Below are 26,574 nucleotides of genomic sequence, written 5' to 3'. Positions count from 1 at the left end.
ACTTTCGATGACTGGTGTATAATGACACCCAGGTCTCGCTGCACCTCCCCTTTTCCTAATCGGCCACCATTCAGATAATAATCTGTTTTCCTGTTTTTGCCACCAAAGTGGATAACCTCACATTTATCCACATTAAATTGCATCTGCCATGAATTTGCCCATTCACCTAGCCTATCCAAGTCGCCCTGCATCCTTTTAGCATCCTCCTCACAGCTAACACTGCCGCCCAGATTCGTGTCATCTGCAAACTTGGAGATGCTGCATTTAATTCCCTCATCCAAGTCATTAATATATATTTTAAACAACTGGGGTCCCAGCACTGAGCCTTGCGGTACCCCACTAGTCACTGCCTGCCATTCTGAAAAGGTCCCGTTTATTCCCACTCTTTGCTTCCTGTCTGCCAACCAATTCTCTGTCCACATCAATACCTTACCCCCAATACCGTGTGCTTTAAGTTTGCACACTAATCTCCTGTGTGGGACCTTGTCAAAAGCCTTTTGAAAATCCAAATATACCACATCCACTGGTTCTCCCCTATCCACTCTGCAAGTTACATCCTCAAAAAATTCTGTGAGATTCGTCAGACATGATTTTCCTTTCACAAATCCATGCTGACTTTGTCTGATAATTTCACCGCTTTCCAAATGTGCTGTTATCACATCTTTGATGACTGACTCTAGCAGTTTCCCCACCACCGATGTTTGGCTAACCGGTCTATAATTCCCTGGTTTCTCTCTCCCTCCTTTTTTAAAAAGTGGGGTTACATTAGCCACCCTCCAGTCCTCAGGAACTAGTCCAGAATCTAAAGAGTTTTGAAAAATTATCACTAATGCATCAACTATTCCTTGGGCTACTTCCTTAAGCACTCTAGGATGCAGACCATCTGGCCCTGGGGATTTATCTGCCTTCAATCCCTTCAATTTACCTAACACCACTTCCCTACTAACATGTATTTCGCTCAGTTCCTCCATCTCACTGGACCCTCTGTCCCTTACTATTTCTGGAAGATTATTTATGTCCTCCTTAGTGAAGACAGAGCCAAAGTAATTATTCAATTGGTCTGCCATGTAGGTACAAGGGGGATGTCAGAGGTAAGTTTTTCACACAGAGAGTGGTGGGTGTGTGGAATGCACTGCCAGCGAAGGTGGAGGAGGCAGATACAATAGGGTCTTTTAAGAGACTCTTAGACAGGTACATGGAGCTTAGAAAAATAAAGGGCTATGTGGTAGGGAAATTCTAGGCAGTTTCTAGAGTAGGTTACACGGTGGGTCGAAGGGCTGATAGTGTGCTGTAGATTTCTATGTCCCTATTTTACACCTAAGGTGTAGGACACTGGAGACTGGGTGACGGTAATGAAGGAGAAAGGGGTTAAAGTGCCAGTGCAGAGTACCCCTGTGGCCATCCCGCTCAACACCTTGGATCCTGTTGGGGATGGGGGTGACCAAGTCTCAGCGGTTACGTGTCTGGCACTGAGTCTGACTTTGTGATGGAGAAGGAAACGGGGGAGAGGAGGCAAGCAGTGGTGATAGGGGACTCATTATAGCGAGAGGATTCGAGCACAGGAGCAGGGAGGGTGAGTGCCCAAGAAATAGTTGATGCATTAGTGATAATTTTTCAAAACTCTTTAGATTCTGGACTAGTTCCTGAGGACTGGAGGGTGGCTAATGTAACTCCACTTTTTAAAAAAGGAGGGAGAGAGAAACCAGGGAATTATAGACCGGTTAGCCTAACGTCGGTGGTGGGGAAACTGCTGGAGTCAGTTATCAAGGATGTGATAACAGCACACTTGGAAAGCAGTGAAATGATCGGACAAAGTCAGCATGGATTTGTGAAAGGAAAATCATGTCTGACGAATCTCACAGAATTTTTTGAGGATGTAACTTGCAGAGTGGATAGGGGAGAACCAGTGGATGTGGTATATTTGGATTTTCAAAAGGCTTTTGACAAGGTCCCACACAGGAGATTAGTGTGCAAACTTAAAGCACACGGTATTGGGGGTAAGGTATTGATGTGGATAGAGAATTAGTTGGCAGACAGGAAGCAAAGAGTGGGAATAAACGGGACCTTTTCAGAATGGCAGGCAGTGACTAGTGGGGTACTGCAAGGCTCAGTGCTGGGACCCCAGTTGTTTACAATATATATTAATGATTTGGATGAGGGAATTAAATGCAGCATCTCCAAGTTTGCGGATGACACAAAGCTGGGCGGCAGTGTTAGCTGTGAGGAGGATGCTAAGAGGATGCAGGGTGACTTGCATAGGTTATGTGAGTGGGCAAGTTCATGGCAGATGAAATTTAATGTGGATAAATGTGAGGTTATCCACTTTGGTGGCAAAAACAAGAAAACAGATTATTATCTGAATGGTGGCCGATTAGGAAAAGGGGAGGTGCAATGAGACCTGGGTGTCATTATACACCAGTCATTGAAAGTGGGCATGCAGGTACAGCAGGTGGTGAAAAAGGCGAATGGTATGCTGGCATTTATAGCGAGAGGTTTTGAGTACAGGAGCAGGAAGGTACTACTGCAGTTGTACAAGGCCTTAGTGAGACCACACCTGGAGTATTGTGTGCATTTGGTCCCCTAACCTGAAGAAAAACATCCTTGCCATAGAGGGAGTACAAAGAAGGTTCAGCAGATTGATTCCTGGGATGGCAGGACTTTCATATGAAGAAAGACTGGATGAACTGGGCTTGTACTCGTTGGAATTTAGAAGATTGAGGGGGGATCTGATTGAAACGTATAAAATCCTAAAGGGATTGGACAGGCTAGATGCAGGAAGATTGTTCCCGATGTTGGGGAAGTCCAGAACGAGGGGTCACAGTTTGAGGATAAAGGGAAAGCTTTTTAGGACCGAGATTAGAAAAAACTTCTTCACACAGAGAGTGGTGAATCTGTGGAATTCACAGGAAACAGTTGAGGCCAGTTCATTGGCTATATTTAAGAGGGAGTTAGATATGGCCCTTGTGGCTAAAGGGATCAGGGGGTATGGAGGGAAGGCTGGTACAGGGTTCTGAGTTGGATGATCAGCCGTGATCATACTGAATGGCGGTGCAGGCTCGAAGGGCCGAATGGCCTACTCCTGCACCTATTTTCTATGTTTCTATGTTTACTTCCAAGCACCTTAAACTATGCCCCCTCGTGTTAGCCATTTCAGCCCTGGGAAAAAGCCTCTGGCTATTCACACGATCAATGCCTCTCATCATTTTATACACCTCTATCAGGTCACCTCTCATCCTCTGTTGCTCTAAGGAGAAAAGGCCAAGTTCACTCAACCTATTATTATAAGGCATGCTTTCCAATCCAGGCAACATCCTTGTAAATCTCCTCTGCACTTTTTCTAAAGTAACCTCTCTAAATATCCTATCACCCCCTCAGTCTCCCAAATGATCCAGGATTCATCCAGTTCCAGCTCCTTAGAAGCTGCAGCTGGGTGCACTTCCTGCAGGTGATGTTATCCAGGCTAAAGCTTCACATAGCTACTTTGCTTGCCCCTGCCTTATTTTTATTCGTTCTTGCCATTCACTTCTGATTGCTGATTGGCCGCTGCTCAAAACACCAAACTGCTGCAAATCAATGCCTTATGTACTCAATCGGCCAACCTGAGTGCGCTACATTTTCTCACGCTTGCGATCACTGATTGGCCGCAGCTAGCCCAATTGTGCCTGAAGATTAGTTCCACTTCTGCAGGAAGATTGTGGAGGTCACCTGCAACGTTGCAGCAAGAAAGTTCTAAAAAAATTGTTGATGCAATGACATGGCGTTGTTTGCTATTGAGAATGGTCTTGTAGACTTACTGTCTTTTATTACAGCTTGAAAGCTGGCATGGCGCAACTTAAGGCTGAGACAAATCTGTGGGGGCACCTAAATTTTAGAAGAGCATTCACAGTTCCTTGCAAAAGATTTAGAGACAAATGATTTGATGAGGTCTGTTCTGATGGCCTCTGGAATGAACCTCTAACCTAGAATGAAGAACTTTGTAATTTCTTTGTGAGACTTCATCTGGAGTATTAGGAAGAGGTTAACACTTAAGAAATATTTCTGCAAAGTTTTACCAGAGCTATACCGTGAATGAGTAGTTTGTTATATGTGGGAAGTTTATACAGGCTGGGCTTTATTATGCTAGGTTTTGGATGAGTGAGGGGGAAATTGATTTGAAAGATATAAGATTCTGAGAGTTCTTGAAAAATTAATGTGGAGAAGATCATCTTTCTTGTGGGAGAATTATGGTCACTGTTTAAACATAAGAGCTTGCACATTTATGATGGAGAGGAGGTGATTTTTTGTTTCTCTCAGTGGGTCCAGTGCCTTAGGTATTCTTTTGCTCAGAGGGCAATGAAGGCTGTAAGGCAAAGGTTAATAGATACCTGATAATAGAGAGGGTTAAAGGTTACTACTAGTAAATGAGAATGAGAGCTTACTATCAGATCAGCCATCATCTCATTGAATGGTAGAGCACAACTGTGGGTGATTGGCCCATACTTGCTCTGCATTCTAATGAAGTTTGTGCGTAGCTAATGATTGGAAGTGATAGAGGAGCAAGGTTCTATTTCCAACAGCAGATTGTGTCACAATTAAATATGTCAACAGTCTGCTCTTTGTTGTAATATACTCTTAAATCAATGGCCTTTGTTAAAAAGCAAGACAACGGTTAGTTAACAGGTTCTGACCTTTCGTGACAGCTGTGCCCACTCAATTATGTTCAACTCTGGGAATTCAATTATGTTCATTGCTTAAATTAAGAATTGTTTATCACAAGCTACAAAGTGTGTGAATCAAGCACATGTACTTGAAAAGGTCAATTACCCATAAACTGATTGCTGATATATGTGATAAGAGATCCAGCCTTTCACTGGGGTGTGGTTTGGTGAAAGATTCCTGTCTGTATGCTGGCTGCAGTATCTCTGATCTTACCAAAGTCAAATAGGGAAAAAAAGGTAAATAGATTTGCAGTCTGCATTTTTAAAACAGGATTTCTCAGGAGAGAAAAGAAAATAAGTCACAGGTTCCTCTGTTTTGGAGAGGCATAGTCAGAAGCGAAAGAAGTTCTAAAAAACTGAGAGAATTAACAAATATCATTTGAGCTACTATAAATTTGTGACAACTAATTATATCAAGACTGATTTATCCCAGGGAGTGGTAAAATGTTTACGTCATTAATTATAATAATAAAACAGCTTAAGAGCCTGTTTGATTGGCCCATCCTTTGCTCAGTGATTGGCCTACCCTAAATTATGTTTACACATAGTTATAGGTGGAGATTGAGAAGTGTATATCATGCAAAATAATTGGAAAGGAGTTCTGCTTTCAGCATTAATCACAAAGTAAAAGTAGAGATCGCAGTTGAAAATGTTTTTTCTGGGAGGCCTGCATCTTAGCCATAAGGGTCACTTAAGACATGATTCAACAATGCACGGTAAATGGGTTTTCACCCAAATTACATTCAATTAGTTTGTTAATGCTGTTCATTCACAAGTTTCTTCTTTGGCTAATGATCTGAGAGCCTATTGTATAATTCTGGAGTAGGGCAGGGTGGAATAACTTTGCAATGATATGTGCATATGCTGTTGATCTTAGGTTTTGCGTCAGGCAGACGGTACAAGATTCTGAAAACCCACACCTCCAAGTTTAACAACAGCTTCTTCCCCACTACTATCAGGTTTTAGAAACAACTTGAAAAGCCGTAATGCTATTTCCCTCAATTTACACTGATGTTGTTATGGTTATTTTGTTGTATAGTTGTATATACTTTAAGTTAATTTAGGTAATGTACTTTAATTGTGTTTGTGATGTATTGTGGTGCTGTTGCACAAAGCTAATTTTCATGGTATTTATACCCTGGGTATGTATGCTCAAAACACTAAACTGTAGCTTCAAATTTAAAACCCTTTGCTTATACAATTTCCTGCTGGATTTATCCTTCTGCTTGTTTATTAGCTTCTTGATGGATGAGCGTTTCTTTAAAAACTATTTTTTTTCATGGCCTGGCTGTGTAGCCTGTGTCAAACAGCAATTCAGCTCAATACTTTGGTGCCTTTACTTGTGTATGCCAGTAGGGTGTTCCTGTATTGAGTGGGGTAAACTGTCTGTCTGTATCTTGTTTTATGGCGGTTGGCATCCAGCTTAATGGTGCATTACCGCCACCCTCTGCTCCAGAATGTGCACTAGACATACATTCTAAATCCCTTCACTATATATATATATATATATATCTCACTCTCTCACTCTCTCTCATCTTTGACCATCCTAGTGTCCTATTCCTGTTTATTCATCATATTCTATATAAAAAAAAAACCCTTGTACCCCTTAAAAACGCTAAAAATACCTGGACTTGTGCTCTCTCACCCATGCCCAGCAACCCTTTTAATGTGAATTCCTGCATCCCCAACTCCCTTAATTTATTTCTCATCATCTCTCTCTGTATCCCATACTTCCTGCAACACAAAACTACATGTTCTACTGACTCCGCTTCCTGACATTCCTCACACAATCCTGTCTGGTGTTTCCCTATCATTTTCAATGTTTTGTTTAATGCACAGTGTCCCAGCCTTAACCTAGTCCACACAATTTCCTCTCTTCTGTTTCCACTACCTACCCTAGTAACTGCAACACTCTTTTGTATTTGATATAAATGCCTCCCTTTCCCCTCCCTGTCCCATCTTTCTTGCCACATTCGGTTGACTTTTTCCCAGATTACACACTTAACCTTTGCTTTACTGATACTAATGTGCATTTCCACATTTTCTTTCTTTAATGCCCTCTTTGCCAACTCATCCACCCTCTCATTCCCCTTCACCCCTACATGTGCTGGAACCCATAGAAATTTTACCTGACCTCCCTGATTTGCAATTCTTGTAACTAACTGAAGGACTTCATAAAGTACATCTTGCCGACTGTTTGCGTGAAAAGACCTTAAACTTGCTAGAACTGAGGATGAATCTGAACATATCAATGCTTTGGCTTGTCTGGCTTTCTGCACCCATTGCAACACAACCAACACTGCCAGCATCTCCACTGTAAACACTCCTAACTTATTAGATGTTCTTCTGCTGATTCCAATTTCTTTTGCTGGTGTTACCACCCCAAACCCTGTCACTCCTGTTTCAGGTTTCTTCGCACTATCCGTATAAATGTGAGTATAATCACTATACTTTTCCATCACATGACAGTTAAATGCATTTACCAAATCTGTTTTATATCTTTCTTTCCTTTTTACCTCTAACAAATGCCTGAATGAGCCCAATGGCTTAATTCTGCTCCTATGTCTTTTTGTCTTATGGTAACATTTTCGATGGCAGCTTGTAAGCCAACTGTGCTTATGCGTTTGAGTGAAAGGAAAGAACACTTAGCATACCAAAGGCGTCATACTATTGCAAGTCTATTTGGATATCGAATGCTACTTTTGGATCAATGGCAGCCGATTAACACAGAGTAAACAGCCACACCACACTAGACTTTCTCCCTGTTTTAAAAATATTTCATTGAGTTACATAATTTGATTTATAAACACAATAACCTCTGCAGATGCTGGAAATCCAAAGCAACACACAAAAAATGCTGGAAGGACTGAGCACATCAGGTAGCATCTATGGAAATGAATAAGCAGTTGACGTTTTGGGCTGAGACCCTTCTTCAGGATTGAGGAGAAAGGGGGAAGATGCCAGAATAAAAAGGTGGGGGGAGGGGAAGGAGGCTAGCTGGAAGGTGATAGGTGAAGCCAGATGAGTGAGAAAGGTCAAGGCTGGAGATGAAGGAATCTGATAGACCATCAGATATAGGAGCAGAATTGGGCCATTTGACTCATCAAATCTACTCCATCATTTCATCATGCCTGATCAAACTTTCAACCCCAATCTCCTTTCTTCCTTCTCTCTGTATTCCTTCAAACCCCGACCAATCAAGAATCTATCAAACTCTGCCTTAAACATACATAATGACTTGGCCTCCACAGCTGCCTGTGGCAAAGAATTCCACAGGTTCCCCACTCTCTGGCTAAAGAAATTCCTCCTGAAGGGTGCCACTCTATTCTGAGGCTGTGTTCTCTGGTCATAGATACGCTCACCATGGGAAACGTCCTCTCCACATCCACTGTATCAAGGCCTTTCACCATTCCATAGGTTTCAATGAGGTCACCCCTCATTCTTCTGAATGACAGTGAATACAGGCCCAGAGAATACACTCTTCATAAGACAAGCCATTTAATTCTGGAATCATTTTTGTAAACCTCCTTTGAACCCTCTCCAGTTTCAGCACATCCTTTCTAAGCTTTTTTTTGCATGCCATACTCTGCCAGAGCCTCAGCGACCATTTTTTTCAAGTGATTCTCTTGGAGGAAAGATCCTGTGAGTGGTCCCCCGCGTCCTTCTCACAGCGCAGTTTTTTTTTTACGAGGCTGAGTTCCGAGCTCAGTACTCAACCCGGCACAGATGGAAGGCGTGCCCGGGAGCAGCCTGACTGGATTTGAACTCGGGATCCTTCACTCCGGAGCCCGGCACTGATGTCACTGCACCACCAGCTGGACTCCGGAGCGAAGGATCCCGAGTTCTAAGATAAGGGGCCCAACCTGATCATAATACTCCAAGTGATGTCTCACTAGTGCTTCATAAAGTCCCAACATTACATCCTTCCTTTTATATTCCAGTCCTCTTGAAATGAATGCTAACACTGTATTTGCCTGTCTCACCTCACATTCAACCTGCAAGTTAACCTTTGGGGAATTCTGCATGAGGACTCCCAAGTCCTTTTGCAGCTCAGGATTTTATATTTTCTCTCCATTTAGAAAATAGTTAACCCTTTCATTTCTTCTACCAAAGTGCATGACCAAACACTTCCCGATACTGTATTCCATCTGTCACTTCTTCGCCTATTCTCCTAATCCAAGTCCTTCTGTAGCCTCTCTACTTCCTCAAAATTTTCTGTTTCTCTACCTATCTTCATATCATCTGCAAACTTTGCAATAAAGCCATCAATTCCTTCATCCAAATTGTTGACATATAACATAAAAATAATCGGTCCCAACATTGACCCCTGTGGAACACCACTAGTCACTGGCAGCCAGCTAGAAAAGGCTCCCTTTATGCTCACTCTTTGTCTCCTGCCAATCAGCCACAGCTTTATCCATGCAGAATCTTTATTGTAATACCATGGACTCGTACCTGGTTAAGCATCCTCATATGGCTCCTTGTCAAAGTCCTTCTGAAAATCCAAGTACACAACATCAACCGATTCTCCTTTGTCTATCCTGCTTGTTATTTCTTCAAAGAATTCCAACAGATTTGTCAGGCAAGATTTTCTCTTGAGGAAACCATGCTAAATACAGCCTATTTTATCATGTGCCTCCAAGTACCTTGAGACCTCATTCTTAAGGATTGACGCCAACGTCTTACCAGCCACTGAGGTCAGACTAACTGGCCTATCTTCCTTTCTTCTGCCTCTCCCTTCTTGAAGAGTGGAGTGACATTTGCAATTTTCCAGTCCTCCGGAACCATTCCAGAATCTAGTGATTCTTGCCTCCATGGTCTCTTCAGCCACCTCTGCATATTGAAGTCCCCCGTGACTGTTGTACCATTGCCCTTTTGGCATTGCATTTTCTATCTCCTGTTCTAATTTGTAGGCCACATGGTTACTACTGTTGGCGGGAGGTGGGTCTGTATACAATTCCACCAGGATCTCTTTACCCTTGTAGTTCCTTAGCTCTAGCCACAATGATTCAACACCTTCTGACACACCCTGTGTCACTTCTTTCTAATGATTTGATTTCATTTTTTACCAATGGAGCAATGCCACCCCCTCTGCGTCCTGCCTGTTCTTTCGATACAATGTGTATCCCACTCCCACAGAACAATGACTGAAACTGCGAGCACACAGATGCACATACAAGGGCTCAAATACTTGCATTAACGGCACGTCTGCCAGAAGTGCATGCGGCTGGGCGATCTGGAAGACTGTGTAAGGAATCTGGAGCAGCAGCTGGATAACCTTCAACTCATAAGGGAGAATGAGGCAGTCATAGATGAGAGCTACAGGGAAGTAGTCACACCTAGGCTACCGGAAGCAGGTCGTTGGGTGACAGTCAGAGGGGGGAAGGTGAAGGTGAGCAGACAGGTAGTGCAGAGCACCCCTGTAGCCATTCCCCTGAATAATAAGTTTACCGTCCTGGATACTGTTGGCGGGGACGACCAACCAGGTGTGAGCCACGGTGGCAGGCCCTCTGGCACTGAGTCTGACCCTGTGGTACAGAAGGGTGGGACAGAGAACAGGAGAGCTGTCGTCATTGGGGACACTATAGTCAGGGGAGCAGACAGGAGACTTTGTGGACGTGAGAAGGACACCCGCATGGTTTGTTGCCTCCCGGGTACCAGGGTCCAGGATGTCTCTGACCAGGTGCACGACATCCTGGTACGAGAGGGAAAGCAACCAGAAGTCGTGATACATGTTGGGACCAACGACATAGGCAGGAAGAGGGATGAAGTCCTGAAGTGTGAGTTTTGGGAACTAGGCAGAAGGCTGAAGAACAGGATCTCAAGGGTGACGTTCTCAGGATTGCTGCCAGTGCTACGTGACAGAGATGGTAAGAATTGGAGGAGATAGCAGTTGAATGTGTGGCTGAGGAGTTGGTGCAGGGGGCAGGGTTTTAGATTTTTGGATCATTGGGATCTCTACTGGGGAAGGTGGGACCTGTACAGATTGGATGGGTTGCACCTGAACTCGAGGGGGAGCAATATCCTTGCAGGTAGGTTTGCGAGCATGGTTTGGAGGGCTTAAACTAATTTGCAAAGGGGGATGGGACCCGGAGCGATAGAGCAGTGGAAGAAGTGCATGGAGTAAAGTCAGATCTAACATATGGAGAGGCTTTGAGGAAAGAGAAGTAGAATAAACGGTGTAAAGGTAGTAAGGTAGAAGGGCTAAAGTGTGTGTACTTCAATAAAAGAAGCATCAAGAACAAAGGTGATGAACTGAGAGCTTGGATACATACATGGAATTATGATGTAGTGGCCATTACAGAGACTTGGCTGGCACCAGGGCAGGAATGGATTCTCAATATTCCTGGATTTCAGTGCTTTAAAAGGGATAGAGAGGGGGGGAAAGGGGAGAAGGGGTGGCATTACTGGTCAGGGATACTATTACAGCTACAGAAAGGGTGGGTAATGTAGCAGGATCCTCTTTTGAGTCAATATGGGTGGAAGTCAGGAACAGGAAGGGAGCAGTTACTCTATTGGGAGTATTCTATAGGCCCCTGTGTCATAGTATGTTGACAAGCCGACTAGGGGGAATGCCATAATAGACTTAGTATTAGGTAACGAACCAGGTCAGGTCACAGATCTCTCAGTGGGTGAGCATCTGGGGGACAGTGACCACCGTAAACCTGGCCTTTAGCATTATCATGGAAAAGGATAGAATCAGAGAGGACAGGAAAATTTTTAATTGGGGAACGGCAAATTATGAGGCTATAAGGCTAGAACTTGCGGGTGTGAAATGGGATGATGTTTTTGCAGGGAAATGTACTATGGACATGTGGTCAATGTTTAGGGATCGCTTGCAGAATGTTAGGGATAAATTTGTCCCGGTGAGAAAGATAAAAAATGGTAGGGTGAAGGAACCATGGGTGACAAGTGAGGTGGAAAATTTAGTCAGGTGGAAGAAGGCATGAAGAAGGTATGAGGAATATAGGGTAGAAAGAAAAGAGCTTAAGAAGGGGCTGAGAAGAGCAAGAAGGGGGCATGAGAAGGCCTTGGCGAGTAGGGTACAGGAAAACCCCAAGGCATTCTTCAATTATGTGAAGAACAAAAGGATGACAGGAGTGAAGGTAGGACCGATTAGAGATAAAGGTGGGAAGATGTGCCTGGAGGCTGTGGAAGTGAGCAAGGTCCTCAATGAATACTTTTCTTCGGTATTCACCAATGAGAGGGAACTTGATGACGGTGAGAACAATATGAGTGAGGTTGATGTTCTAGAGCATGTAGATATTAAGGGAGAGAAGGTGTTGGAGTTGTTAAAATACATTAGGATGGATAGGTCCCCGGGGCCTGACAGAATATTCCCCAGGCTACTCCACGAGGTGAGGGAAGAGATTACTGATCCTCTGGCTAGGATCTTTATGTCCTCGTTGTCCACGGGAATGGTACCGAAGGATTGGAGGGAGGCGAATGTTGTCCCCTTGTTCAAAAAAGGTAGTAGGGATAGTCTGAGTAATTATAGACCAGTGACCCTTACATCTGCGGTGGGAAAACTATTGGAAAAGATTCTTAGAGATAGGATCTATAGGCATTTAGAGAATCATGGTCTGATCAGGGACAGTCAGCATAGCTTTGTGAAGGGCAAATCGTGTCTAACAAGGCTGATAGAGTTCTTTGAGGAGGTGACCAGGCATATAGATGAGAGTAGTGCAGTTGGTGTGATCTACATGGATTTTAGTAAGGCATTTGACAAGGTTCCACACGGTAGGCTTATTCAGAAAGTCAGAAGGCATGGGATCCAGGGAAGTTTGGCCAGGTGGATTCAGAATTGGCTTGCCTGCAGAAGGCAGAGGGTGGTGGTGGAGGGAGTATATTCAGACTGGAGGATTGTGACTAGTGGTGTCCCACAAGGATCTGTTCTGGGACCTCTACTTTTCGTGATTTTTATTAACGACCTGGATGTGGGGGTTGAAGGGTGGGTTGGCAAGTTTGCAGATGACACAAAGATTGGTGGTGTTGTAGATAGTGTAGAGGATTGTCGAAGATTGCAGAGAGACATTGATAGGATGCAGAAGTGGGCTGAGAAGTGGTAGATGGAGTTCAACCTGGAGAAGTGAGGTGGTACACTTTGGAAGGACAAACTCCAAGGCAGAGTACAAAGTAAATGACAGGATACTTGGTAGTGTGGAGGAGCAGAGGGATTTGGAGGTACATGTCCACTGATCACTGAAAGTTGCCTCACAGGTAGATAGGGTAGTTAAGAAAGCTTATGGGGTATTGGCTTTCATAAGTCGAGGGATAGAGTTTAAGAGTTGCGTGTAATGATGCAGCTCTATAAAACTCTGGTTAGGCCACACTTGGAGTACTGTGTCCAGTTCTGGTTGCCTCACTATAGGAAGGATGTGAAAGCATTGGAAAGGGTACAGAGGAGATTTACCAGGATGCATCCTGGTTTAGAGAGTATGCATTATGATTAGAGATTAAGGGAGCTAGGGCATTACTCTTTGGAGAGAAGGAGGATGAGAGGAGTCATGATAGAGGTTTACAAGATAATAAGAGGAATAGATAGAGTGGATAGCCAGCGCCTCTTCCCCAGGGCACCACTTCTCAATACAAGAGAACATGGCTTTAAGGTAAGGGGTGGGAAGTTCAAGGGGGATATTAGAGAATGGTTTTTTACTCAGAGTGGTTGGTGTGTGGAATGCACTGCCTGAGTCAGTGGTAGAGGCAGATACATTAGTGAAGTTTAAGAGACTACTAGACAGGTATATGGAGGAATTTAAGGTGGGGGATAATATGGGAGGCAGGGTTTGAGGTTCGGCACCACATTGTGGGTCAAAGGGCCTGTAATGGTCTGTACTATTCTATGTTCTATATTACTGTGATGTTCTGGTGCTGCTGCAACTTATTTTCTGCTACTTCTCTATTTAATACTGTTTTTCTATTATTGTCTTGTTTTTATCTACCACTTTATTTAATTGCCTGAGAGGAAGACAAACAGTTTCATTGTACCTATGTATAATGACAATAAAGATCATTCAATTCAAATTCAATTCAATTCAAATCCTTGGACATTAAGCTCCCAGCTATAGTCTTTCAGCCATGATTCAGTGATGCCTACAACATCAAACCTGTCAATCTCCAATTGTGCTGCAAGTTCATCTACCTTATTCCATATGCTGCGTACATTCAAATACAACACCCTAAGTCCTGTATTCACCCTTTTTGATTTCATCTGCCTTTTATCCTGTTGACTGCAGTTTTGCCCAATCAACAGCCTCTCTTCACTACAAGTTACCTCTGTTTGTAAACCAGCTCGCTCATCTTCAGCATTATTTCCACCTTTCCTATGATATTTCTTGCATTGAAATATATGCAGCTCAAGGCACTAGTCGCACCATGATCAAACTTTTGATTCCTCACTTTGTCTGAAGTCTTACCAACATCTGTCTCCATAAACTCTCCACTAACTGTTCTGACACTCTGGTTCCCACCCCCTGCAACTCTAGTTTCAACACCACTATGTAGCATTAACAGACCCTCCCACTAAGATATTTGTCCTCCTCCAGTTCAGGTGCAAACTGTGCCTTCTGTGCAGGTCCCACCTTCCTTGGAAGAATCCCAATAATCCAAAAATCTTATGCCCTCCCTCCTACACCATCTCCTTAGCCATGTATTAAACTGTATAATCTTCCTACTTCTACCCTCATTGCATGGGGCACGGGTAATGATCCTGAAATCACAACCCTGGAGGTCCTGCCCTTTAATTTTAGCACCTAACTCCCTGAACTCTCTCTGCAGAACCTCATAACTTGTCCTACCCATGTCATTGGTAGAGGAGAGTGGATCAATGGAGAAGGGGATGGAGGAGTGGACTCAGGGGGAAGTAGTAGGCATATGAGAAGAGGTAAATGTCAGAGTGGAGAATAGGGGAAGTTGGGGGAATTTATTTACCAGAAGGAGAAATTGATATTCATGCCATCAGGTTGGAGGCTAACCAGACGGAATATAGTGTGTCGCTCCTCCACCCTGAGGGTGCCCTCGTCTTGGCACAAGTGAGGACAGAGACCGACATGTTGGAATGGAAATGGGAATCGAAATTAAAATGTTTGAAGACTGGGAAGTCCTGCCTGTGGTGGATGGTGCAGAGGTGCTTGACGAATGGTCCCCCAATTTACGACAGCTTTCACCAACATCGGGGAGGTCACATTGGGAGCACCAGACACGATAGACAATAGAATGTTTATTTCTTGCACTAATGCCTGTATCTAATTCCTTGTAATAGATGTGTTTCTGTTTGGACTTGTTTTAAGTCTTATGACAATGGCAATGGCAATGGCAAGTGCTGACTCAGAAGAATGGAAAGGAAAAGGATCAACAAGAAATCTGAAAGAAATAATGATGGGAAGATGTTTTGACTACCTTCAGAATATAAATCCCAGTGTAGGGTATGTTAATATGTAATTCACTGGCACAGCATCAAAGCACGTTTCAAAGTACACTTTTTCTGAAGGAAAGTATGGGTTTTTATTCATCTTAAAATTTTAAATTCTTGTATAACAATAATACAAGTAAGGTGAACATTTGGTTTTCTAAAGAAATGTGTAAACCTGTTCCACAAAAATAGTTTAAGTTACTCCCTTAATTTACTTGCTGAACCATTGTGGAAAAAGTATAATTAAAGGTCACATTCAATTCCTGTAAGCAAACAAGATCCTGAAACCAGTTAATTATTGCTATCTAAATGTTGCCTTTCTCTGTTTCAGCTTGCACTAGGTAGAGTTTGTACACCATGGGGTTTATTTTCCTCTTGTTTCAGCTATTGCTTGAAAGTTTATCAAGATCTTTGCTTCTTCTGCATTTGTCCAGACAGTGTATTGCCCTCCCACATGCATTCCTTCTACTGGGTGCAGTTTGTATTCTACTCTGGTCTTTGATCTGTGTTTGATGACCTTCCCTAACTCCCTGTCGAGACTGCGCCTTGGTTCAAAAGATCACTTGTCTCCATGTCCAAGTTTATGACCTCAAGCTGAATTAAGAGATCTGTGCACAAAATCACAACAGCCACTTTAGTGCATTAGTGGCAGCATGCCCCATTGTTTAACTGGTAGGGTGTCTTTTAGATAAAATGTTCAATGTTGTTTCAGCTCTCGTCTTCATCATTGGATCTGTATACTGAAACTCTCATAATGGAATTACCTTTGACAGAAAGACTCCAGTAGTTCAATAAAGTAGCTCACCACCACATCCACAAAGGCAATTAGAGATGGGCAATAAATGTTCACCTTGCTGGCATCACCTAAATCCCAAAAATTACGTAAACTTAAGCAAAATAAATTTTCAATGATGTTGAGAAATAAAATGTGCTAGAATCTGTTGTCTCTTTTCTCGATTCTCACGAGGGCTTTCACAATCATCTGAGGGACAAGACAGGATCTTGTTTAACATTGTACCCAAAGGACAGCCTGATTACTTACCCTGATGCTGTTTCTGCAATCTGCTGCTTGCAAATTGGACGTCACATTTCCCTGCATTCATTTTCAAAAAGTATCTTATTGCTGTAAAGCACTATGGGCTATTCTGAAATAAATGTAAAATCTTGCAGATTTTCCAAATCAATCATAGATTCTCAGCATTAATGACCATGAATTCCTCAATCCTAACAGCATTTTTTCATTCTGTGTTTGAATGTTTATTTCTCTCTCAGGAAGAAAGACTGTCCAAAGATTTGGGAAAATTTTCTGAATGCATTTAGTGGCAAAGACCCATGTAATATCAAAATGGAAGATTATGAACCATTTTTGAAACTGGCAGATCATAACATCCCAGTCAATCAGGTAAGAAATGTGTCGATGCAGGAGTCCATGCTGATAACCCAGAGTCTAATATATGATTGGCAATCTATTCCTCTACTCCACTGTAAACTCTGACTTGCTCAAAGTGGGTGGACAAAAGTTCAGCAATCCAACATCAGGATCCAGCAGTAGTACTCTAAGACTAAGGGTTCAAATGACAATTTACTTCACTAAGTGTGTTAATATTTGGTAATGTGTATCATGGGACAGATACATAAAGGCTGACAGACTGTCAGAAAAGCTGTTTGATTAAATTCATTTGGGGAAGGAAGCCAGTAATGTGTTTAGACCTGCAGTGCAACTAGAAGGCTGAAGCCAATCAGTCATCAACGCAATTAGTTGACATGTGTTTTATGGTCAAGCTACACAAAGCATCCTAATCGTTCTTGGGAAGTTCTTATAGTTGCAACACTAAATTTGGCTGGAGAACAGTCACTAACAATATGTGAGACTGTTAATGTTATTCTTCAGCTACAGATTTTTAAACATACTTGCTGGAGGCTGAATTTAGCTATTGCCCTGTCTGGGGCAACCAAGAATGGACAATATTTGTAGTGCAGATGTGGCTGCCTCATCCAGAGATCAAATAATATGGACGTGAAGAATAATTTTACTAATCATAACCAAATGTTAGAAACTTTAAAATGTGTTCATTTTACTTGGGCTAGGTTCTATTTTTGTGTACTGCATGGTAGTGTAGCAGTTAGTGTAGCATTAACAATTGTAAGATCAGGGTTTGATTCCTACGGTTAATGTAGGGAGTTTGATGGTGCCAAAAACAAAAAAAATCCAGCGAGTGGTTTAGCAAGATGTTTTCGCTCACAGAACAACCACTGGCTGGATTTTTTTTTGTTGTTTTTAGCACCATTCTTTGTAAACTCCAGAGTCTGTTGTGCATAAAAATCCCAGGAGATCAGCAGTTTCTGAGATACTGAAATCACCTTGGGCGGCACCTAATTAATTAGCTTGTTTATTTTGGCTTTTTTTTTAGAGGTGCTGGACACGCTCCAGCTAGCACTGCACCCCTGCTGGTGACACTTGCCAGCTGCCCAGTACAAGCCTTGCTGATTTGATTTGATGCAAATGACACATTTCACTGTATGATTTAATGTACATGTGACAAATAATGCTTGTCTTTTTATCTTTACCTTAAATCTTTTAAAGCAATCATACTGGTAATACTCAACAGGCCAGGCAGTGTCTGTAGAGAGAAAGAGTTGTTGTTTCCATCGTGTTTTGTGTTATAGATGATGTGGAGGGTGGGGTGATAATAAAGACAATGCAGATCAGTCAATATCATCATCATCAGGTGCCGTGCCCAGTTTGAGCTTTGACTGCCATGACTTGACCTTTGACTGTTTCAGGTCAAGTGGATCAATTCATTGGTATTAATTTCCAGTTCTCTGGCTGCTGTCTCCATCATCATTTGTCTTTGTCTTCCTCTTGCTTTCTTCCCTTCAATCTTTCCCATAATTACCGTGCATTCTAACTCCTCTTTCCTAATCACATTTTCAATGAAGTTACATTGCCTTCTCATGATCACATACATTATTTCTCTTTTTGTGTTTGCTCTGTTCATGACATCCTCGTTAGATATTCATTTCGTCCATGATATTCTTTGCATCCTCCTCAAAAACTACATCTCTGCTGCTTCAATTCGTTTCCTCATGTTACTAGATATTGTCCAACATTCTGAGCCATATAACATAACTGGATAAACGTAACATTTCAGTACCCTGAGCCAGGTTGTCATGCCTAGTTTAGTATTGGTCAGTATACTCTTCATTCTTGTAAAGGTGTCTTTTGCCATCCCTATTCTTCTTTTGATGTCCATGTCGCACCTGCCATCTGATATCACCCAGTTTCCTAAGTAGCAAAAGTTCTGTACTTGTTTTATGTCTTCCCCATTTATTCTCAGCCTGCAGATAGGATCCTTCTTCTTTTTGAATATCACCATACATTCTGTCTTTTTGCGATTGACAGATAGACCCATTTTTGCACTTTCTTCAACAACTATATCAATTAAGTTTTGTAGTTCTTCCTCCGTACTTGCAATTAACACAGTGTCATCTGCATATCTGAAATTATTGATGTTTTCACCGCCAACTTTGATTCCCAAGATGTCTGTTATTTTTTGTAATATTGTTTCATTGTACACATTAAATCAGTCAGGGGAGAAAACACAGCCTTGTCTAACGCCTCTCTTGATTTTCGTAAACTGACTCACTTCTCCATCTATTCTTACAGTGGCAGTTTGTTCCCAGTACAGATTTCTAGATTCGAAAGACCTCCGCCTAATCAGATCTAGAGTTTTCTGTAATATTTCAATGAACTTATTGTGCTTCACTTTATCAAATGCTTTTGTGTAGTCAATAAAACAAACAAATCTTTTTGCACTTGAATAGCTCATTCTGATAGTATCCTTAACATCAACATTGTGTTTCTTGTACCTTTTGTCTTTCACAAAACCACATTGTTCTTTATCTATTTCAGCTTGTATCTTACTTTTAGCTCTTGTCATCAAAATTCTAAGAAGTATCTTGATGATCTGACTCATTAAACTTATGGTCCTATGTAATTCACATTTCTTAGGAAGAGAGATGAATCAGTTGGCATCAGTGGGGAGAAATAGAAAACTAAATTAATGTTACAGTCATAGCCTTTGGAATTCAAGGCTTGAATTATATCTTCTGAAAATCAGCCTTAACAATTTTCTCACATATCAAATCAGTTCTACTGTAAGATCATATTCTATAACGTTAACTCAGTTTCTCTATCCAGACACACTAACATACAGAGCACTTCCAGCACTTTGTGGGTGCTGGAAAAAAAACTCTGTTCTGCTGCTGTCCGTAAAGAGCTTGTCTGTTCTTCCTTTGATTGCATGGATTTCCTCCGGGTCCCCTGGTCTCCTCCCACATTCCAAAGGCATCTGGGTTAGTCGGCTAATTGGTCACCTAGGTGTAATTGGGTGGAGGGCCTGTTACAGGCTGTATCTCTAAATGAAAAATAAAAATTAATCCTATGAGAATGTGCCTATAGGACAGGTAAACAAGTCAAACCTCAGAGACAGTATCCTATCTGTAGCTTAATAGGTAATGGTATACCAGGCTATTAAATGCCAAAAGTAGTTTCTTTAAGCCTTGGTTTCAAGAAACAGGCAGGGAATTCTGGAAGACATTTTCTGGTTTGGAGAAACAGTAATGAACTGCTGCTCAGACTGAAGCTGATTGATTTCAATTTAAGACGACTGTACAGTTTAGTGGTACATCTCGGAGCGCCTGACCAAGATGCAACCTGCCATTGTCTCTGGAACCAAGTGAGTTTTGCTCAAGTGCTCTGGTTTCCTCCTACGTCCCAAACATGTGGAAGAAAAGTCTCAAACACAGAGCTATACTGTAAGTTGTCTCTAATGTCTGGGTGAGTGGTAGAATCTGGGGGGAGTTTTTCAAGGATGTTACACAAATAAATGGATTAAATCAAGGTTAATATAAGATTAGTGTAAATAGATGAATGATGGTCAGCGGAGAGTTGGCGACTATATACCCTAAATTCACCTATGACTCTATAACTGTAAAAAGTTATAGGACAGGCTCAAAAGTATCAGGTAGAATAAAGAACTTCATTTCATGTTCACTCATCAACTGCCTGGTTTGTGGCAGGAAACTGGAACCCCTCATTTCATTTCTTCAAACTGTGGGCATTTAGAAAGTAAAACTGGTGAGCACAAATCAACATTGTGACAAAGTCCACAACTGCTTTAAAATGTATTTACACAATGCCTGGCAAAGCAGAACACTAAGATTGTAGAAATAACTGGGGGAGAAGGGGGGAATTAATCTAATTGGTTCATCTAATCTAGCATTAATCTAATCTAATTTCCAGTGCAAATTTGATGGACTCTTTCAACAGTATGCATGCATTATGTATTTCAATGGAGTAGAATTTGACAATGTGGGATAGCGTAAAATATGCAATAAATCAATAACTCAGCTTTTAGCTCTCCAATTTATTTTATCACCATTTGGGTCAATGGGAAATAATAATGAACAAGTGTAAAAAGGTTTGCTAGTTTTAGTCATTGGAAGCTGCTGCACAAATCTAACACTTTATTTCTGATATGAACCTGGGGATTCGTTTCATCCTATGGTCCACTACCCTCTCCTAACAGATCACTTTCCCACCCAACTGGCTTCATCTATCACCTCCTAGCCATCTTCCATTCGTGCCCCCCCCCCCGCCCACAACCTTTTTTATTCTGGGATCTTCCCCTTCCTTTTCAGTCCTGAAGAAGGGTCTGAAACTGAAATGTCAACTATTTAATCATTTTCCTAGACACTGCCTGACATGCTGGGTTCCTCCAGCATTTTGTGTGTGTTGCTTTAAATAGCTATTAACGTCAAGAAGTAAAATGCTAGAATTGGGGAATGTGATCCAATGTAATTTAAAAGTTATTTTCCAATAAAATTCTAAAGCTGTAATTGTTCATATTTCTTAGTCAATCTTCTGGAGCCGGACAAAAGAACTTACTCTAAAATACACCAAAATCACAGAGAAGCTCATGCCTCTTGAGAGCAGCTTGACCGGTTATTTGGCAGATGGCTTGAACTGGTGTGGGAGAGATTCCAACCCAGGTGAGTGATGGCAGGATTTTATGATAGAAATCATTAGGTACAAATGGGTTCCTAAGCAATAGAGCTATTAAGAATTTTTTGTTGTTCCTCTCCCCGCCTTGTGGCGCATCGGGCTGCAACCTAGCCATTTCTTTAGCATGTATCTATATTTTTATGAGGCTGTGTTGCTAGCTTGACACTCAACCAGCACGGATGGAAAGCACGCAGGAAGCTGGCCAGATCCGAATACAGGACCACTCACCTCAAACTCTGGTGTGGATGCCACTATTCCACTGACTGATGATTAAGCATTTGGGTTCTTAATAAAGTGTGTTAAAATAGTATTCATAGAACAATCATTGATATATATGATCATCTCTGTAAACTCAGTTGTCTAATCCTGCCAGAATGGAGTCAAATTCTCATCAGCAGCTCTGAGTTCCTATCATAAACCAAACCTGACCCCAATCTGCATATTCGGATATCCCAAGAGCAGAGCTCTCAATCTTTTTAACAGCTCAGAGAATTTTTATTAAAACTCTTTTCAGACTGCAGGCCATGCTCAAATGTTCCACTGTTAGTTGTACTTCGCTTTCTATCTGAGATTATTTCACTACAGTGACTGTGGCACTGGTCAGCTGCTGCTGAGCCATTTGGTACCAGCATGCACCTCTTGCTTTATCTCAAATTTGCCTCCTGAGATGATTTATTATTTCCTTAGGAGTCACAACCCACAAACTCGTGTGCATTCATATACAGCTCCATAGGAGTGCCAGTACATGAGGTTAAGTTGCTCAGGTCACTGAGCCTGGCTGCTGCCACACTCTACACCAGGAGTTCCCAACCTGGGGTCCACAGACACCTCGGTTAATGGTAAGGCTCTATGGCATAAAACAAGTTGGGAACCTCTGATCCACACACAAAGAGCAAGGTTTCTGTAGGTAAGTTATGTCTTGGGCTCAGTGCTGAACTCAAATGAAATGACTGCACCTCTGACAGACTAACACTGATAGACCACAGCACTGATCAACACGCCAATCTATGTTCCAATAGGATCAAGGAGGATTTTTACTTCTCAGAAGATTATATTCAAAACCTGTGTTCCTTTCAGGTGGGTTTGTTTGTTTGAAGTCAAGAACTCGTCAATGAGCAATAAGCAGAATCCCTCATTTTAACTTACCTTCTTCAATCATTTAATTTGATTTTTTAAAGTGACTGATAATGTCCTTGTTTGGGAACTGTAGAAAAATAAAAGTTTTCTTTACAAAGTCAAATTCTATAATAAAGATTCTTAGAAGTACATGATTGCTACATTGTTTTTTTTAAGTCAACTGATTTACGGTTCTCAATCATTTTCTTAAAATGTTCCAGAGTTTTTAATGGAACAGTTTAAATACAGTGGAGGTGAAATTCCTCTTTACTAATGTTTTCATCATCTTCAAAATGTTGTTTGCAGCAGAGCAGCTGAACGTATGAGATCAGAATGAACTGATTCTCACATCCTTTCTAGATCTGTTTAAGTTAAACTAAAATCCAATCCAATCCATTCAACCCATGAAAATACTTCATTTAAGATGTAAACTCCTTCTTTGTCAAAAATAGTGAAGTGCAGTGCATATTACTTAGCAACCTTAAAATGTTGAGAGATTCATATAATGAAAATTGTTATATATTTACATGAATAAATAAGGCTTTCCAATTGTTAATATTGTAGAAATTAATTTTCCTGATGAAAAATCTGAATTGTAAATGGTTGATTAATTACAGGACCAGATTACGAATCGTGCCCTGAATATAATGATTGTGAAAATAATCCAATGCGTTCATTTTGGAGAGCCGCCTCTCAGAACGTGAGTGTTCCCTTCCCTGAAACCATTTATATGTGTTGGTGTATTGTCATACCGCTGGATCTGAAGCATTTAGTTGAAGATTCAGTAATCTGTTTCTCAGTGTTACATGCCGATTCGAATCCTCAAATTCCATTTTAATAAACCTAAAATCTTTCATGCCATGTATTATATTGTTGAGATTGGGACATCAGTAGGAGTCTGGAGCTCTGCTCAGTAGATTGGAAAGTGACATTTAAAGCCTATTACAAATAAATGCACACTTCATCCAAATTGAACTGATCAACTCTTGGATCTACTCTGGTATTTGAGCAGTGGAGAGAGATTGTCAGCAGACATGGCTAAGATGCTCAGAAGATTGATTTAAGGGAACACATATTGGCCAGCAAGGCCATTCTTAATCATGAACTGACTGTTGTTGCGTGAATGAAGTCACTGGAGAACATTACTGGTAGATAAAAAGCAACTTCTTTATTTAACAAAACAAGGTACAGCAGGCATCATATGGAAACGCTTTCGGTGGAAAGGTCTGCTGGCCCAATATGAGGCTCGATATTTTATGTGCCAAGCATCAAAGGACAACTCCATATTTACAATGTATGGACAATGCTTTCTTTGAAACTACATGCAACCTTCACCCTTCCTGATTCACATCCACGCCACAGACATCCAAATTAATTTTAATCAGCATTGTCTGGACTGGGATTCACTACCTTTAGGAACCCATTGTCCAGAGCTGCACTCCAAATTAAACGTACAACACATATTCAGAAGTAAAGACCAGTAGCCAAAGTCAATTGTTAAATGTATATGTCCTAAACACAAAAATCACTCTAACATGGACCACTGCTATAAAATGTGTGTCAGTGGATGAAACGAAGTTCAATGTTGTGCCCCTTCATTTTGCCAGATCTGACAATCTAAACAGCCATTTCTTCCGAAGTAGCTTGAACAAAGAACTGCAGGGCTTTTAGCTGTGGACCTTGCATCTGCTGGAATCAATACCTTTGGAGGCCTGGGAGAGAACAAGTGGGAATTAAAGTGAATTCAATAAAGGTATAAAGGCAAAGGATGGGTCAAAAGTGATGGATACAGAAGAACTCCAGAAAAGCAAACAATTTTAAAATAAGAAATCCCCAAACCTTCAGATGTTCTAGTTCCAGCTCAAAGGGTACTTTGTTATGGCAAAGCACAGCTAGGTGTGAAAGGCAAGTGAGGAGCCTTTAGAATTTCTGCTTTGACATGTTGACAGAGTGATCAGCAGCACTGGGGCTCCACAGGGGCCTGTCTTGTCTCCCTTTCTCTTCACCATTTACACCTCGGACTTCAACTACTGCACAGAGTCTTGTCATCTTCAGAAATTTTCGGATGACTCTGTCATAGTTGGATGCATCAGCAAGGGAGATGAGGCTGAGTACAGGGCTACAGTAGGAAACTTTATCACATGGTGTGAGCAGAATTATCTGCAGCTTAATGTGAAAAAGACTAAGGAGCTGGTGGTAGACCTGAGGAGAGCTAAGGTACCAGTGACCCTTGTTTCCATCCAGGGGGTCAGTGTGGACATGGTGGAGGATTACAGATACCTGGGGATATGAATTGACAATAAACTGGACTGGTCAATGAACTCTGAGGCTGTCTACAGGAAGGATCAGAGCCGTCTCTATTTCCTGAGGAGACGGAGGTCCTTTAACATCTGCTGGACGACGCTGAGGATGTTCTACGAGTCTGTGGGGGCCAGTGCTATCATGTTTGCTGTTGTGTGCTGGGGCAGCAGGCTGAGGGTAGCAGACATCAACAGAATCAACAAACTCATTCGTAAGGCCAGTGATGTTGTGGGGATGGAACTGGACTCTCTGACGGTGGTGTCTGAAAAGAGGATGCTGTCTAAGTTGCATGCCATCTTGGTCAATGTCTCCCATCCGCTACATAATGTACTGGGTGGGCACAGGAGTACATTCAACCAGAGACTCATCCTACCGAGATACAGCACAGAGCGTCATAGGAAGTCATTCCTGCCTGTGGCCATCAAACTTTACAACTCCTCCCTTGGAAGGTCAGACACCCTGAGCCAATAGGCTGGTCCTGGACTTATTTCATAATTTACTGGCATAATTTACATATAACTAATTAAGGTTCTATTACTATTTAGTGCAACTGTAATGAAAACCAATTTCCCCTGGGATTAATAAAGTATGACTATGACTATTTGACACCAGAATGTGTGTTGACACTGGCAGGCTGCTCCCAGTATGCCCTCGGGTGTGTTGGTTGTTAACACATTTCACTGTATGCTTTAATACACATGTGATGAATAAATTTGAATGTTGCCCATTCAGTTCACTTGTCTTTCCATTAACCAGCCTGTCTCCTGTTTGAAGCTGACATGCAGGATGCTCAACAGGTAACAGCAGGAATTGTGCCAGAAGGCACAAGCTGCCTGGAGGTATGGCATTTAAAAGAAGGTGCGGGGAGGGAGGGAGAAAGCTAGTACTGGCAACGTCAAAAGGCTCCTTCCAGACTCGGGGAGCAATCCAGAGGGAAACACATCAAATCTTGCCCTGTGCAAGGTTTTGGTGGGGAAGGACTCAGTTGAGGTTGGCACCATGTGGGCTTCCAAATGTGATCATGACATTTATATCATACCACGATATGGTCATTGGACTTGACCCCTGCAACCTAAGCAGCCCCCTGCCTTCTTGGCTACATATGTCTGCACAACACTGAGGTGGAAACTGGTGCCAACTTTGAATGAACAAGCCAACCACCATTTCGATTTGTCCTCTTAGTCCCAGCCTGTCGGACTGGGGAAACCAGGTCTTAATTGCTTACTGTAAAAGCAAAATGATTGTTTTGATTCCACTGGGCCTCAAGTACAGGAGGCAGTAATTGTGCATCTTCTCTCCAGTATGCAGCGAAGGCCCACGGAAGAGTGTCGGTGATGTTGAACGGATCCGCAAATGTTGACACTTTCAGGGAAAACAGGTACAGATGGAATCAAGTGGCAGAGACAATACAAGCTAGAATCACTGTCAGCCATGGGGAAGCTGGAGGAAGGAAGGTTTTTGGAGATTTCCTGCCCATGTTGTGGCAGGACATTGGAAGGTGCAATGTACGACTTACTACTGTTTAATTATGACAGACAAAGTGTAGAGGAGTACAGGAGAACGTTCAAGAAGAGGACAATATTTTAGATACAATTGGCCTTCATGATGGAGGATCACTCCTGAAGAAGGACATTATTCTTCCGAAAGTACTTATTCTGAAAATAATAAAGTGAGAACCATAGGAACTTAAGTGAGAGCGTAAGTAAGCAATGTTCCTCTGCTACCATTCTTTGGAATTGTATTTATCTCAAAAGGGAGATCAATATAACAGGAGTAATACTATTATAACAGAGAAGGCAGCTGTTTGCTCCATATGATCCAATCTAATCCAATCAGTGCCAGTTCCCTTTCCTCCTCTGGCACCCAACAATTCCCCTATAAATCTTTTTGTCACTTATCTACACTTGAGATAATTTACTGTATCTAATTAACATACGACCATGTCTCAAGGATGTGGAAGGATACTGGAGCACCCAATAGAA

At 41.9% G+C, this 26,574-nt stretch overlaps 1 protein-coding gene across 1 annotated transcript in view; it reads left to right on the top strand.

Annotated features, from left to right (window-relative positions):
- The first annotated feature begins 5,258 nt into the window (after positions 1-5,258).
- Positions 5,259-26,574, top strand: part of LOC134344116 (ADP-ribosyl cyclase/cyclic ADP-ribose hydrolase 1) — a 28,626-nt gene continuing 7,310 nt past the window's right edge. Inside the window, exons 1-6 of the mRNA XM_063043414.1 lie at positions 5,259-5,413; positions 14,959-15,121; positions 16,381-16,510; positions 21,027-21,162; positions 22,909-22,991; positions 25,894-25,970. Coding sequence (XP_062899484.1) covers positions 5,347-5,413; positions 14,959-15,121; positions 16,381-16,510; positions 21,027-21,162; positions 22,909-22,991; positions 25,894-25,970 — 656 coding nt within the window. The 5' untranslated portion in view covers positions 5,259-5,346. The remainder of the gene's footprint in view (positions 5,414-14,958; positions 15,122-16,380; positions 16,511-21,026; positions 21,163-22,908; positions 22,992-25,893; positions 25,971-26,574) is intronic.

Source organism: Mobula hypostoma, chromosome 3 (assembly GCF_963921235.1).
Source record: "Mobula hypostoma chromosome 3, sMobHyp1.1, whole genome shotgun sequence".
Lineage (NCBI taxonomy): Eukaryota > Metazoa > Chordata > Chondrichthyes > Myliobatiformes > Myliobatidae > Mobula > Mobula hypostoma.
This window is presented reverse-complemented; position numbering and strand designations above follow the sequence as displayed.